At 40.1% G+C, this 16,238-nt stretch overlaps 2 protein-coding genes across 2 annotated transcripts; both read right to left on the bottom strand.

The window, feature by feature from the left end:
- Nucleotides 1-1,673: 1,673 nt before the first annotated feature.
- Nucleotides 1,674-2,989, bottom strand: MYCTH_2305415 (uncharacterized protein). The gene has a single exon (XM_003663414.1). It carries the CDS (start codon nt 2,812-2,814, stop codon nt 1,789-1,791), a length of 1,026 nt encoding a protein of 341 aa, XP_003663462.1. The 5' UTR covers nt 2,815-2,989; the 3' UTR covers nt 1,674-1,788.
- A 710-nt stretch (nt 2,990-3,699) lies between these two features.
- Nucleotides 3,700-5,209, bottom strand: MYCTH_2305413 (uncharacterized protein). Its single transcript, XM_003663413.1, has 3 exons — nt 4,560-5,209; nt 4,184-4,460; nt 3,700-4,073 (listed from the first exon to the last, which is right to left on the bottom strand). Exons 1-3 carry the CDS (start codon nt 5,051-5,053, stop codon nt 3,801-3,803), a joined length of 1,044 nt encoding a protein of 347 aa, XP_003663461.1. The 5' UTR covers nt 5,054-5,209; the 3' UTR covers nt 3,700-3,800.
- Between the last annotated feature and the right edge of the window lie 11,029 nt (nt 5,210-16,238).

Here is a 16,238-nt window from a genome sequence, read left to right as displayed (position 1 = left end):
GAGAGATAACTCTAGTGTTGTTATGAACCCTTTGGCTTTACCGAATCCCTTAGACGACCTGCCTGTTGTCCTGCTTAATCTACCTTCGTCTGAACCCTTTTAGAAGAAGTCTGAGTTGGGTTCGTTACATCCTACTGGCTTAGTCGGCCCTCTAACGGTTGCTCTAGCTAGCTACTATGGCTAGTTCTGTAGCCTGTAGCCTGCTCTGTAGGGTCTATAGGGGGGGTAGGCCCCCTCTATAGCCCTCCTAAACCTACTGCTAGATCGTCGACCTTACTGCCTCTAGGGCTATAGGCTTTGGCTCCTAGCCCCTTGCCTAAGCCCTTATTATAATAAATAGTTAAAGTAACTATTACATTTAACTAGGGGGTATATTAGAAGTAAGGGAGCTTCTAGGACTCTAGCTATAAGTAATATAAGCTATCTTATAAGCTTATAGACGTATAGATCATTTTCTTTTGTCTATTTATATCGCTCTTTCTATTCTTTGTAGATAGTTTAACAAGGCACTCTTTCTATTCCTTCTTTACTACTACTCTTAACGCCTCCTATACGCTTATATAAGCTTGTAACTACATTTGGCAAGAACACTTACCTTGTCTAAAAAAAAGGATAAGGTAACATGGCCATTAGATGTACCTTGCTTTTTAATACTATAAATTGATTGATGAACCTCTAGCAGTGGTAAGCAAGCTTAGTGCTAGAAAAATGTGCGTATGATGAGTGGAGCCGGCCCCTGGTCTCCTAGCTTGGCCACAGCTCCTTGGAACCCCGAGTATAGTACTGTACTGTGTAGTAGCAACCTGCCGCATTATACCAAAGCCTAACTTAAAAAGAACATTAACATCCAAAAAAAGGAAATATTTAACCACTACTATCTTGTTTGATAGGGATGTAGTGAACGAGGATCGAGGAAGTTCACATGAGTCCTGGCCGGAAGGGTTGGGCCAGCACAGATGGACAGAAGCTAATCAATCCTAAAAAAAAGAAAAAAAAAAGAAAAAGAAAAAAAACCGGACAAAAGCAACACGGCTGCTTTCTAGCACGGTGTTATGCGCAAGGATCCGATAGCTCCAACATCAAGGCTAAAACGTTGCGAAGTAACGCTCCAACATGCTGCGCATCGTCGAGACTGTATGGCCCGTGACAACGCATGACCAAGAAGTTACCCTTGTCGAGATCCTCCGCTGTAGGTTGCGGGGGTTGGCGCTGGGGCAGTGGGCCTGATTCGGTGCCGACCTGGGGTGTCGAAGACGAAGTTCGTCTGGAGCCCGATTCCGTCGGGGCGGAACCCGGCTCGGGGAGCGATGTCCCCATCGCTTGCGGTTCTGGTTTCGATGAAGCTCGCGGCCGGGAAGGCGACGGTGCCCTGTCAGTGTCCTCCTTCCCTCGGCCTCGGCCGCGGCCGCGACGGACATCAGAGTCCAGCCGGGTTGTTATGCCACTCTGGGAATCGCCAGAACTGCCCGACTCGCTCCCGGAACCAACCTTCTCCTTCACCCGTCCTCGATTCTTGGTTGGCGAGCTGTTGTTGGACGGCGGCGTCACCGGCCGATGACCTCCCTGGATGTATCTCTCATACCCGGGGCCCCACTCTCCCACCGTGATGTACAGATGACGGTAATCCTGCGATATCAGGATTCGGCTGCATCGGGGTCAGCATAGCCAAGTTTCTTGATTATTGATAATGGGGACGGAACTCCATGGGATGCGGGCGACAATACTTACCGGTTCTTGTTGTCACTCGTGCGCAGAATCCCTTCTTTCCTCTTCTCCGCCGATTTCTGGTCAAGGCTGGTCGAGATCCACGCGGCCATTTGGCAAGCTTCTTGCCACTTGATCTTTTCCAAGGCCATGTGGCGCTTGTATGGCTTCACTTCCAAGATGGCAAGGGTGCGCTTCGCCGCCGCTCCATGAACCGTTGTCGCGCAGAAGCCCATCGGTACGAGCTTCGCAAACGGGGTGGTTTAGTGGCCCCAGTCGGAAACACTCTCGCTTTGGAAGCCATTCAAGCCCCTGACGGCCGCCGATACCGATACCGGAGCAGAGGGTGGTGGTGATTAGCAGTGTCACCAATGCCGAGTTGACGATCTCTTCGTCCTCAGATCGGCTCTTGTCGAACTGCATGCTTTCTGGGCTGATAACGTCAAGCTCTTTTGTTGCGGCCACGGCAGCATCCGAACCATCTATCACCTGTGTGGACGGTGTTTGGGGTCTCTTGGCGGAAGTCGTCGGCTCTCGAGCGTTCTGCTCTTCGAGTAAAATGGCGCCCATCTTCTGGGACAACGATGCTTCTTCGGCCTTCCTAGCGGCTTCCGCTGCTCGCCTTTTCTCCCGCAGTCGCTCCGACGTTCGAAGGAGCTTGGGCACGTCTCCTCCCAGGTCCAGGCCTTGATTGTTGACAGCCTTAGTTCGTTCGAGGTACCATTTGACAATGAGGAACGGCCCAAGTCGACTGTTCACGGGATCATTCAGACGAAACGGAGCCGCAGATGCATCAATGAATGCTCGCAGATTCTGTCGCAGCAAGCACACAGGCTGCCCCTGCTCGGACGATGGGCTAGCCCTCAAGCCCACAAGCTCCTCGGCTCTCCTAACGTATTCCTCACGCACGTACTCGCTGATGTGGAACTCGGTCACGATTCTGTTTTCCCACACAGCCTTCAAGTGGATGAAGTCGGTTTCGTTGAACTTGGACGCTGAATGGGCCTCATACGTCGTGACGTTGAGGCTCGTCGGGTCAAGATTCAAATCTTTGGCCCTCTTCCACCACTGGACAGGTGAGATGGGGTTTTTAGTTTTAGTAACGACCATTGTGTTGCGACTGCGCGGTATCTGGACTGCGGGTAGTGGGATGATGAGGATATGGTGGGTGTGTAGGAAGTGTACTTGTCTAATATGTGACGGTCTCTGCAATCCTTGGCGTTCGATGAAGTGAGGACTCTGTTCATACACCTCAGCCAGCAGCGTCCGTCTTATGGCCCCAGAGGATTTGGCAGAAAATGCTGGCTCTCGGGGAAAAAAATGACTGAAATGAGTTCACTGGCCTGTGACAGGGCGAAGCGTTGCAGGCCTTGTCCCGGAGCCTCGCCGTCGAGCAATGTTGTTGCAGTAGGGACACAATACGTCGAATTTCGCTAGACAATGGCGGACTCATATGTCTGGGGGTCTCAGCGGTGGCCTCAGGTCAGGCTTCACTATGGCCGTAAGATGGCGGCTATTTGAGACGACCCAATGCCGTTGGGCAGGGACAGCCCCCTCTCTTGGGTATTTTCACTGCTGTTCGATTCTGTTGTTCCCATGATTGGGCAGCTTGGAACCAACAGGGACAGCACCGTCAAGCCATGCGACACTTGGTCATGAGGCGAACCAATGGTAACTGCTAGGTTGATGCAGCGATGAAGCGCTGTTTTTGGGCCGCCGAAGAATTTTGCATGTCAGCCCAAATTGACCCAAAAAAAGATCAGAGAAAAAGAAGAAAAAGAAAAGAAAAAGAAAGGGTATATATCAACCAACCAAACTGCTTCCGTAATGTACGAGCTTGCTTGTTTGTCTTCTTGCGCGGCATAGAGATGACCATACTCTGCTCTGGCAGCATAGCCCGCTGGGTCCATCCGCGATCAAGTGATCTGTTCTGTCTCGCACCAGAGGATGGCTGGGCGCATCTGGCGGTCGAAACTTAGGGCAATACTCACAGGCTTTGTGCAGATGATTAACCGAGCTATCCCTCATACCTTGTTTACAGATCAGGTTTGTCACCCACATTGCCTACCCTGGTTCTCACAGCTACTGTCCGACACTCATGCTCCTCGTACATCGATGGGCAACTGGGTGCTGTTCTTATCCATGTCCTGCGATTCTGACCCTTCTGCCTCCTCAGCGGCAGTACGCAAAAACCTGGTCTCCCCCATTGGGCGGTTGGCCATCCACCGGATCATGTGATAGGCGTCGACTGTCGGTTCGTCGCTTCGGAAGTCGAGGAGACGGGATTGCCGTAACACAAGAGAGCGGCCGTCAAAGTGGAATTGTGTGACTCGGCCGAAGCGGTCATGGTGGAAGGAGAAGACGATGGCCTGATCCAACGCGGTCTCATCAATACTTGAACCATCAAATAGCACCAAGTGCTGTCGTGATGCAGGAAAAATGGGAAACGGCTTGGATGGAGAGAGGGGAAGGTTCTCACGGGCAGAGTATGGTGGCGGCGAAAGTCGCCCCGACAAAATTGATGCTTGAGGAGCCCAACAGCAGCGGCAACCTCACTGCGCAGGACTTCGCCTTCGCAAGGCTCTGTGGAGTCGACGACGGTGCCCCCTACGTGTGGTAGATCGGCCGAAGGGTCCGGGATCACAAAGGCCGCGCTGGCATAAAATGCGTACTGATGCGGAGGATTCCCAACCCTTGGGCCATGTGAGTAATGGATAGGAAGATTGCCCATCCGATTAGGGAACAGATCCCTTTCACTGAGAGGACGGGTTAGTTTTTGAAAGTGGTTCCCTCCCCTGATGTTGCACGCCTAATGAATGTCATGGAAGAAAGGTGGCCAGACGCAAGGAACCTACCTCACGTAGCACCACTCCGAACCCTCCCAGACGCCGAAGTTGCGCGTGTCGATCCAAGGAAGAAAGTCCACGCCCATCACGGTCAGAAACCAGCGGAGTCTGATGTCGGCATGCGTCATCGGATCGCAGAGCGGGTGTCTCTCCTCGGGGTCATAGGGACCAGGGGTTGATTCAAAGCCGACGTAGGAGCCTCGTCGACATCTCTTGGGCCAGTCGCCGTAATGGCCGACGTCTTGGCCATTCTCGGAAATAAAATCGGTCGTCTTTTTGCGTGCTTCCTCGAGGGTGAAGCGAGGGTAGAAGAAGCGGCGTCCGAAGTCAACGCTCTGCTCCTCGATGTCAAGCGGCTCGGCCTTGCGCACGTTCAGCGCGGCGAGATGCTCATCATTGAGGATGTAGACACTTTCGCCAAAACTCCGGACGCGCTCGAGCACGTTCTCGAGGTGCTCGATGCATTGCCGCTGGAAGCGTTTCGCTTCAGCGTCGTCCTCCATCAAGAACCGATGATTTGATGTAATTAGGTTTGTCGCTGGCAAATGTGCCATAGGGGGACGCGTTTTTGGAATGTTCGTTATGCGATGGTTGTTTTGGTTTTGCCTGGCCGTGTGAGTTGCTTGTGCTTGTTTGGATGTAATTCGTGTGCTGCCGCGACCGCTGTTTAACGCGTCGGGAAAGAGCGCCAAGCATGAACCAACCAACCCGAAGGGCAGGGTGCTGATTTGAGGTAACCCTAGCAACCGACATCAACAAGCGTTTGGTTACCCGGTGGTTAGTGCTGACTAATTAGTTCAGGACTACTACCTATCTCCTAATAGGTAAGGCCTAAACCCCTAGACATGCTAATATAGCTAGACATATTACTACTAAGGTTTTATATATTTAAATTTTTACAAAAATATTATTAAATTAAATAATAATAATTATTAATACTATATTACAGGCCTAGGCTTTACCCGGGCTAAATAATGCCAGGCTTTGCCTAGCAATGGACCAGACCTACCCGGTAACAGACCGGACCCACTCGACCTACCTAAGCGTGTATAATTGGTTCGCGAGACGTTCGTAGGTCGTTCGTAGGGTATACGGTCAGGGCCTGCTTAGGACCTAACCCGAAGCCTAACCAGGCCCTACCTAGGCTATATACATATATACTAAAAAGGCACTCTTCTATATAACTCTTATATTCTTCCTTTTTTCCCTCCTTAAGGTAGTTAAATAAAATATTATATACTTATCTATAAATGTTATAAGGCTAGTATATTACATTTTAACTACCTTCCTTACTAGTAGTAACTCCTTAAGGGAGTTATTAATAATATAGTTATAGCGGATTTAGGAGTATATAGGCCTTTAGGCTTAGCGGAATTATAAGAGCTTATCTGCTCCCTTTAAGTAGTAGTAGAACAGTAGAATGTTACGATTGACACCCTCTAGGCATTCTAAACCTAACCTGTCCTAACCCCTAAGATAGTTAGGGTGCTCTTTAAAGCTTAACGGCCGTAGTAGAAGCGTCTCCTAACTAGATAACCTTTTGACGGTAAAAAGGAACTCTTTATAGTATAGAAGAGTACGATAGAATATGTCCTTATAGCTAATAGGGATTTTATTAGCTCTAATTATAACTAATAGGTCTTTATCTAGGGAAACCTTATATATTAGGTATAGACCTAAGTTATAGCCTACTATAAATCTATAGGCCTAAAAGTTAGGTATAACCTAACTTAGTTCTTTTAATATCTTAAGAGTATCTTTTCTAACCCTTATAAGAAGATAATAGCCTTATTAGAACTAGAATTCTTATAATAAAGAGATAATAAACTGTTTACTACCTTTATTATTTAGTTTAAGGCTAAGCTATTAAAGGTAGGTAGTTTCCTTTAGGGTGATAAGCTATACCTAATCAAATTATAATAATACCTCTCTCTAAAACTTAAATATATAGTGGTTAGACGAGGAATTCCTTAGGATAACTATATAATAGTAGTTAAAAAATACTATAAGATTACTATGGATCTTAAAGCTCTTTAGCTTAGTAATAAGTATTAGTAGATATAAAGGTAGTAGGTAGTACTTGAACTATAGAGAGAGAAGGATATAGATAGAGATATACTAATAACTAGAATTAATTTATTATATATTAACCTATAAAGGAAGGGACCTAATAAGGATAAGGTAGGAAAATGTAAGGGTAACGACCTATAGGTAAAATAGGTTAGTCTAGAAGTATATATAGCCTAATAGGTAGTTAGAGTATATATCTAGTATAGGTAGAAGGGTTACTTTATTATTAAATATAACTTTACCCCTGCTTTAAGGCTAATATAGTAAAACTAGTCAAGAACCGATATTAATGCCTTAGAGGCTAAGGATTAGAAAGAAGATAACAACCTATCTAATAAAGTGTGACAAACCTAACTCAGAATTCTTCTGAAAGGGTTTAGACGAAGGTAGGTTAAACGGGACAAATATATAGGTTGTCTAAGGGATTCGGTAAAGCCAAAGGGTTTATAACAACACTAGAGTTATCTCTTATAGTAATCGGTAATACCGGTATAAGTACTATAATTATAATTACTATCACTAGTAAACTCCTAGAGTCTACTATAATAAGTGACTAGCTAGCTATATATATATAATTATCTATCCCTCTTTACTAGTTATTACTAGTACTATTTCTCCTTTTACTCTGTAATTCCGTATTATTAACGGTGACATGTTATTATCACTAGTAAAAACCTTAGTCTTGGCGGTATTAATCTTTTGATTAGTTTATTAAGTGATTAGCTGTCGGAATGTCCCGTGTCCTAGCTATAGCCTGCTAGGCCGTTTATATACTTATCTATAATACGATGCTCCTCTTTTAAGGCTTTCGACCTAAAAGCCCTCTTAGGCCGTTTCAAATAGCACTAACAACTCTTTACTTGTAAGTATTATATTCTTTCTATTTCTACGTTATAGTTGCTATATTGACAAAATGCTAATAGAGAAACGGAAGTCGTATTCTATACATTACTATACTTTCCTTGCTTAGAACATCGCTAAGAACGGTTTTATCGTTATATCTTACTCTTAATATACGTTATAAGGCCTTATCTATAAAATGATCACATGTATAAAGCGTTACAAAGCCTACGTTTGCTAAGGTCGTTCTTACGATAGCTTTAGCATACTACTTTCTTCCTATAAGCACGTCTCCTTTTTTTTTTATAAGTATGATTCCTGATGTTCGTTCTAGTAGATCGTATTCTCTAGGAGCAGCGTCATATTAAGGATGCTAAACGTCGTGCCGAACTTGAGCTAGATAAATCTTAATACTATCTAGAAGAAGCCTAGTACGAGTTGTCCGAAAAGCTTACATAGCTCTAGTATCTTCATTAGTAGAAGGAGTTTTTAGTAGAGAAAGGTGCTAATATAATAGCGTATGGTCTGTCGACCTTAGACAAGTTAGAGGAGGTTAAGTGGTAAGAGCGGCAAGAGACGCCTACTATACCCTTGTTATAGATTAATGATACCGTCGATACTATCGATTAGGGCGCTATCTTTAGTTCTGTCCTAGGTTTTCCTTTAATCGATCTAGGTTCTGCTAGTAGAACTGTTCTAGTTTCTTAGGGCAGTTTAAATTCCTAACTAGTTTCTATAAGTTGTCTTCTAATCTAAAATCAAGTCATTTAACTAGATACTATAGTTCCCTATTAATGATATATAAATCTAGAATTTCTTTGATGTCCTATTCTTCCTCTTTATCCTCTGCATTAATATTTATAGCGGTCTTGGCATTCTTTGGTACTAGTTCGAGAAGTGAAATATAAAAAACATCTGTCTATAATTGTATAGATAATGGTAACGATAGTCGGTAGTTAGATGTCGAAATTCGTTCCTTGATAACGAAGGGTCTAATCTTCTTAAAGTCTAGCTTTGTACTTAGTTGTTTGGTTTATAGATTTTGTATGATTAGGTAGACTTTGTCTCCCCTCTCTAGGCGAGGTCCCTCGAGCCTATATTTATTATAGTAGTTCTTTATTCTAGTTCTAATAAACTCGAGTTCCTTTTTAAGCTTCTTATATAGTACGTATATTTGTTTTACTTTAACTGCTACTCTTGGTACTATAACCTCTAGTCCTTGCCTAAGGTCTGCTTCGTATCTATAGTTTGTAAAGAATGGTGTGACCTTGGTCGTTTCCATTGGTATTATATTATAAGCGAGTTATACTATTAGTAATAGCATGACCTAGTCATCTTACTAGTAGTTAACATAGGAACGGAGGTACTACTTAATAACTTAGTTTAGTTATTCTATTTGTCTATTAGTCTATAGGTAATATACCGCTTGCTATTAATGCCTAATTATTATATTAACGCTTGCTAGAACTTCGATATAAACTTAGTATCTCTATTGGTAATCTATTTTTATAGCTAAGTATATACTAATGTAACTTGCCGATAGATCACGTCTACTAGCTATTTAGCTATCTATAACTCCTTATATGGGAAGAAGTATACCTATTTAGTTAGGCGATCTACTATAGTAAGAATACTATCATAGATTACTCCTATAGCTATATCCTTAGATTCTAATAGCTTTATAATAAGGTCTATTATAACTAAACTCTATAGTTTGTCAGCTATTAGCAATAGCTAAAGTAGCCTATACGGCTCATATTATACTATTTTGCTTCGATTATAGATGTCATAGCTTCGTACGACTTTCTTAACTTATACTATTAACTATAGAAAGTCGTAGTATTTTTTAACTTATACAACAGTCTTTATAACTCCTTTATATCCTCTAAGTTTTAACTTATAGAGTTCTCGAATCATTTATAGCTATTAGTCTTTATTATAGATATATACTTTACCTTAATACTAGAGTTTCCTATCTTTTTCTTCCACTCCGTTAGGTACCACTAGTCTAGGTATATCACGGAAATATACATATAGATGCCGCCTAAGCCATCGGCATAAACGGGCCAATCAAGTCAAAGGAACGAAAGGACCAATTACAACATAGGAAGCATAGTAATCACTACACTTACCAGTGATCAGGGTGATCACCACCATACAATCACTCACGATCACTGTAATTAGGAATGATCACTAGGATTATATATACATATAGATAGTCACTTGTTAGGTAGACTCTAAGAGTTCACTAGTAATAGTAACCTATCTATAATCATAGTACTTATACCAAGTATTACTAATTACTATAAGAGATAACTCTAGTGTTATTATAAACCCTTTAGCTTTACCGAATCCCTTAGACGACCTGCCTACTTGTCTTACTTAATCTACCTTCGTCTAAACCCTTTTAGAAGAAGTCTAAGTTAGGTTTGTCATATGTTACCATTATTCTCTTTATTTTGTCATGGTTTAGAACGAAGGTAACTTCGACCTTGACATTGATATGGCTACTAACGTTATAGCCGAACAGCTGCTTACCTAGCTTAGTTAACTTTATTAGTGAATCTAGGAGTTAGACTAGAGAGATAAGGCTACTTAAGCTCGAATCAAGGAACTCGAGAATGGCGAAAAGCACTTATAGAAACTAGTTAACGAGGCCTATACTAAAATCAAAGCACTCGAGGGCGCTAAAGCAAGCTATATTAAGATCGAACTACCTAGTAAATATAGAAGAACTAAGGAGGATCTTGTAGGATTCCTAATAAACCTCTGATCCTACTTCTGGCTTAATGACGACAAGTTTCTAGATAATAAAGCTAAAGTCTTCTATATAGCTATAAGACTAGAGGGCAAGATACTTGGATAGTTCGAGCCTATATAGAATGACTATCTTACTAAGGAAGACAAAGACGACCGAGACGCATTTATATAGGTAGTCTTTCAATCCTACGACCATTTCGAAGAAGAGCTTCGGAAGGTTTTTTGGCGATGAAGACAAGAAGATTTATATATAAGAAAGACTCGCTAATCTCTAATAGACTAAGTTAGTAGCCTCCTATGCTATATAGTTTAGATAGGATATACTTAAGTCTTAGCTTAACGACGAGGCGTTAATATAATTGTTCTATAATAGCTTAAAGGAAAAGGTTAAAGACAAGCTATATAAGTATAATCAGCTTAAAACCCTAGATAAATATATTATATAGGCTATTAGAATTAATAATCGACTCTATATATAAGAGGAGTTAAAACGAGGTCAAATAAATGGAACTATAGTTAAGGCTAATGACAAGAAAAAACGAGCGTATATTAGTACCTCGTATAGGATATACCCTAGAGCTATAAATATAGATATAGTATAGAAGTAGGACTAGAAGAAGATGACTAAAGACAAGTCTAATATTACCTACTATAACTATAGAAAGAAAGGGCACTATAAGCGAGAATGTCGAAGCCCGAGGAAAGAGTAAAAGATAGTCCCTAGAAAGGAAATTACGGCTATCGATAAAACTACTAAGGATATTATTAAAGTAGCGGCCACAGGTCATAAAGATAAGGGCAGTAATATAGATAGTCTTAGACACGACGGTAACGGTGAAAATGAATAAGTATTATACTCTAAACTAATCACTGTAGACCTAGAGATAGGTCTTGCCGAATAGGATATAGTAGGAGAGTATATACTGCTAATTTTGATTCTCCTAGCCTTAAGGTAGTAGGGTTTTACGGTTATATAGAGGCGGGATAGATCGTAGACAACCGATACCTAAGGAATCGAAAGACCCGGACCTAATGTTCTATTTCTCTAGGAACAAATCAAATAGTACTATAATAAAGTTTTCTAACTTAATATGGAACTGTGCAAATGGGATAGATGCTTGACTTGACTTGCCTAGTAGAGCGATAAGATAAAAGACGAGACGAGGGAACTCTGACGTATCGTAGAAACTATTAAAGGAGAATAGCCTATGACATATAATAGGCCTAATAGCTACGCTAAGTACCTTGATGACTAGTAACTTAGTAATGACGTATAGAACTTAGAATACCAGTTTATATACGCGAACTGTAGAAGAGACAAGCGTATATAGGAAAGTTATTAGAAGAAACACTCCTACCTTAGTATTAGGGTACTTATAGTCTATATATAATGGGAAGGATTCGAGAAAGAATTCTAATACCTCTTAGGCAATACTATATAACTATACCTTCGATATAAGGCATATATATAAGTGCCCTGGTTCTAGTATATAGTATATAGATACCGATATCACTTCTACGACAAATTCGAAAATAATTACTAGCCGACCTGACAAGGAAATAAGGACGGAAGCTTATACTCTGTAGAATAGGTCTACGATATAGGAAATAGAGCGGCCGAATTGCTCTAGAAGATCGAAGCCCGCGATCTAGAAGGCATTACGATAGTTCTAAGACGAGCCTAGCCTAGGTACTACGGAATAAGACAAGATATATAGGACTTGTGCTAGAGCAACGACTATCTCTATTATACGGACGAAAAGAAATCGCAAATTCGGGAGCTCTAGATAAAGCTATAGCATATATAACGAAAAGCAGAACAGACTTAATGGTAGGAAGCCGTAAGCATTTAATGGCTTACGGAAATAAGTACAATCGACGAAGCCACTATTAGCCGAATGACCGAAGAGGTTAGTACTAACCTAGGAAACGGGTTAGGGCCCTTCGAGGGGCCTAGAAACTATTAATGCCTATGTAGCGGCGAGTAGTAGCGTAGTATAGGAGGAACTAGTGTAAGAGACTACTATATTAAGACCTCCTAGTAGAAATATGGGAAATTGCTATAATCTTTAGACGACGGCGGTAAGATAAGCGACTATAGATAATAGTATAATGGAAATAGCACGAAATACTTATACTAGTAGATAGTAGAGCAGAGATAAACCTGATTTCGCCAACGCTTATAAATTAGCTATAGATATCTTAGAGAATAAAGCGGAAGCATAGTATAGTTAAAGGGCTATTTCCGATGTAATAGGTATATAGGGAGACTAAACTAATTGATATTACTATAGTAGGGAAGACTATAATAGTCGTATTTAGCATTATAGATATAGGTAATAATAAAGATATAATATTAAGGTTACTATAGTATAAAAATTATAACCTAGACATTAGCTAAAAGAATAGTAGCTACCTATAACCCTATATGGAGTTATATTCGACTAGCGAGATAGGGAGTACGTAAGGATTATAAGCAGACGATACTCAAGGGAAGGCATATCCTATAGATCTACCGTAGGAGACAGATAGTAGTAGGCAGACTACTATAGACTCTAGAAGAAGCAATATAACAATACTAACATTATAATAAGAAGAACGAGCTAAACTACTAATAGCTATTCTCTCCGTTAACAAATATAGAGTACTATAATTAGAGTAGTAGGTTAAGATAGGAGAAATTGCTAGCATCGCTATAGACAGAACCAAGTTCGTATACTATCAGAAAACCGAGAGATAAGACAAGACTAAGGAAGTACCGAAAGAATACGAAGGACACCTAGCATTTGAACTAAAGTATCTAGAAGGATTACTAGAATACGGCCTATAGGATTATAAGATCAAGCTCAAGGAAGGAGCATAACTAAAGTTCTTTAAGATTTACTATACGAGCTAGATATAGAACAAAGAACTTAAGCGATATTTAGAGGAGAACCTTCGAAGAGGATATATCTACCTGTTGATATCGCTAGCAGGCTACCTAATCCTATTCATGCCTAAGAAAGATAGAAAGCTATAGTTATATATTAACTATCGGCAACTTAACGAATGGACTATGAAAAACCGATACCTGTTACTACTAATCTTATAGCTCTAAGATTAGTTAGTAGGAGCCTAATATTTTACGCGTCTTGACTTGCTATCGGCCTATAACTATATACGGATTAAAGAAGGCGACAAGTAGAAAACGGCCTTTAGGATACCCTATAGCTACTACAAGTACCTCGTTATGCCATTCGGACTTATAAATACGCTAGCAACGTTCTAAGCCCTAATTAATCAAGCTATCCGACCCTTTCTTGACAAATTTGTAATATATTATTTTGATAATATACTTATCTTCTCTAAGATAATAGACGAACACCGGAAGTATATAAAAGTAGTACTAGACGCGCTACACGCGTACAAACTATTAGTTAACAAAGAAAAGAGCGAATTCTACGTTAGGAAAATAGTATTTTTAGGATATAAGATATCCCTAGGACAAATTTAGATAGAACTGTCAAAGGTTAAAGCTATTAAGAATTAGCTATGACTAACGTTAGTTATAGAAGTACAAAGCTTCATTAGATTTACAAACTTCTACCAGATGTTTATTAGAAATTTCGGAGCGATTACACGACCTTTATATAAACTCACTAGGAAGAACGCTAAATTCCAATAGAAAGAATAGTACGAGTAAGCATTTATATAGATCTATAACGCTATTACCGAAGATCTAGTACTAGTATTATTAAATCTTAAGAAGCCATTTAAGGTAGAAACGGACGCTTTGGACTATGCCATTAGAGGATAATTAGGATAACGAGACAAACAAGGAAAGCTATATCCTATAGCCTTTTTTTTTAAAGAAGCTCGATAGACTATATCTTAATTATCTAATCTATAACAAGAAACTACTTACGATTATCGAAGCTTTTAAGGAATAGTAACTATACCTTAGTAGTACGACTAAACTAATATAGGTATATATAGATTATAAGAACCTATAATACTTTACAACGATGAAAGAACTTAATAGACGATAAATATAATAGGCAGAATTCCTCGCGGAATTTAACTTTGAGATCTGCTATAAGAAGGGCAAAGAGAACGTATAAGTAGACACCTTAAGCCGACGAACAGATCATACGGAAGGACAAACGGAAATAACACTACCGTTGTTCAAGGAACAAATAGACAGAATGCTACATTACGAAACGTAGACACCTGTAGAAGATGATCTACTTGACTCGTTCCTAGAATGTTATATAATCTTTCGAGAAGAAAGGATTAACGAGACATAGTATTAAGTAATACTTAGACTAGTAGTACCTAACGGAGTAGAAGAAAGAGATAGGAAACTCTAGTACTAAGGCAAAGCATATATCTATAACGGGGATTAATAGCTATAAATGATTTGAGAACTCTATAAGTCGAAACTCGGAGGATATAAAGGAGTTACGAAGACCATTACATGAGTTAGGAAATACTATAACTTTCTATAGTTAACGGCACAAGTTAAGGAAGTCATATAGAACTACGACATTTGTAATCGAAGCAAAACGGCACGATACAAGCTATATAGGCTACTTTAGCTACTGCTAATAGCTGATAAACTATAGAGTTTAGTTATAATAGACTTTATTATAAAGCTACCAGAATCTAAGGACACGGCTATAGGAGTAATCTACGATAGTATTCTTACTATAGTAGATTATCTAACTAAATAGATATACTTCTTTCCCTATAAGGAGTCCTAGATAGTAGAACAGTTAGTAGACGTAATCTATTAGCAAGTTATATTAGTATATACTTAGCTATAAGAATAGATTACTAATAGAGACACCAAGTTCGTATTAAAGTTCTAGTAAGCGTTAATATAATAATTAGGCGTTAATAGCAAGCTATTAATAGTATATTACTCGTAGACTAACGGATAAACGGAATAACTAAACTAAGTTATCAAATAATACCTCTATTCTTACGTTAACTACTAGCAAGATGACTAGGTTATACTATTACTAGTAGTATAACTTGCTTATAATATAACATTAATAGAAACGACTAAAGTCATACCGTTCTTTGCGAACTATAGATATAAAGCAGACCTTAGGCAAGGACTAGAGGTTACAATGCCGAGAGCAGCAGTCAAGGTAAAACAAATACATACACTATATAAGAAGCTCAAAAAGGAACTCGAGTTTGTCAAGACCAGAATAAAGAACTACTATAACAAACATAGGCTCAAGGGACCTTGCCTAGAGAGGGGAGACAAAGTCTACTTGATTATATAAAACTTACGAACCAAACGACTAAGCACGAAGCTAGACTTTAAAAAGGTCAGACCCTTCATTATCAAAGAACAAATTTCGATATCTAACTACTGACTATCGTTACCGTTATCTATATGACTATAGATAGATGTTTTTTATATTTTGCTTCTCGAACTAGCACCGAAAAACGCCAAGGTTATTATATATATTAAAGTAGAAGATAAGGAAGAAAAATAGGATGTCAAAGAAATTCTAGATTTACGTATTATTAATAGGGAACTATAGTATCTAGTTAAATAGCTTGATTTCGGACCAGAGGATAGCTTATAAGAACTAGTTAAGAACTTAAACTACCCTAAGAAACTAGAACAGTTCTATTAGTAAAACCTAGATCGGCTAAAGGCAAACCGAGGACAGAACCGAAAATGACGCCCTAGTTAATAATGTTAACACTACTATTAAGTTATATAATAGCCTCCGATTCCTACTATTCTACTGCCTCTAATTTATCTAGATTTGATAAACCCTATATAACTATATCTACCCCCTTTTCTACTAGGAACTCTCGTTATTCACGAACCTAAATCAGATAGGCCAACGCCTTAGAAGCTTTATATTAATATTCTTATAGCAAGGCTTCGGCCTCTTTCTCTTTAGCCTTTAAACAACGTTGCTCGTGTATAATACGATCTACTACGTTACGATCAGAGACGTGCCTTCGCAAGGAAACAGGAACTTATAAGAAGAAACTAGAACGCTAGAA

This window comes from Thermothelomyces thermophilus, chromosome 3 (assembly GCF_000226095.1).
Source record: "Thermothelomyces thermophilus ATCC 42464 chromosome 3, complete sequence".
NCBI lineage: Eukaryota > Fungi > Ascomycota > Sordariomycetes > Sordariales > Chaetomiaceae > Thermothelomyces > Thermothelomyces thermophilus.
Note: the sequence above shows the minus strand (reverse complement) of the source record. Positions and strands in the feature narration are given on the sequence as shown.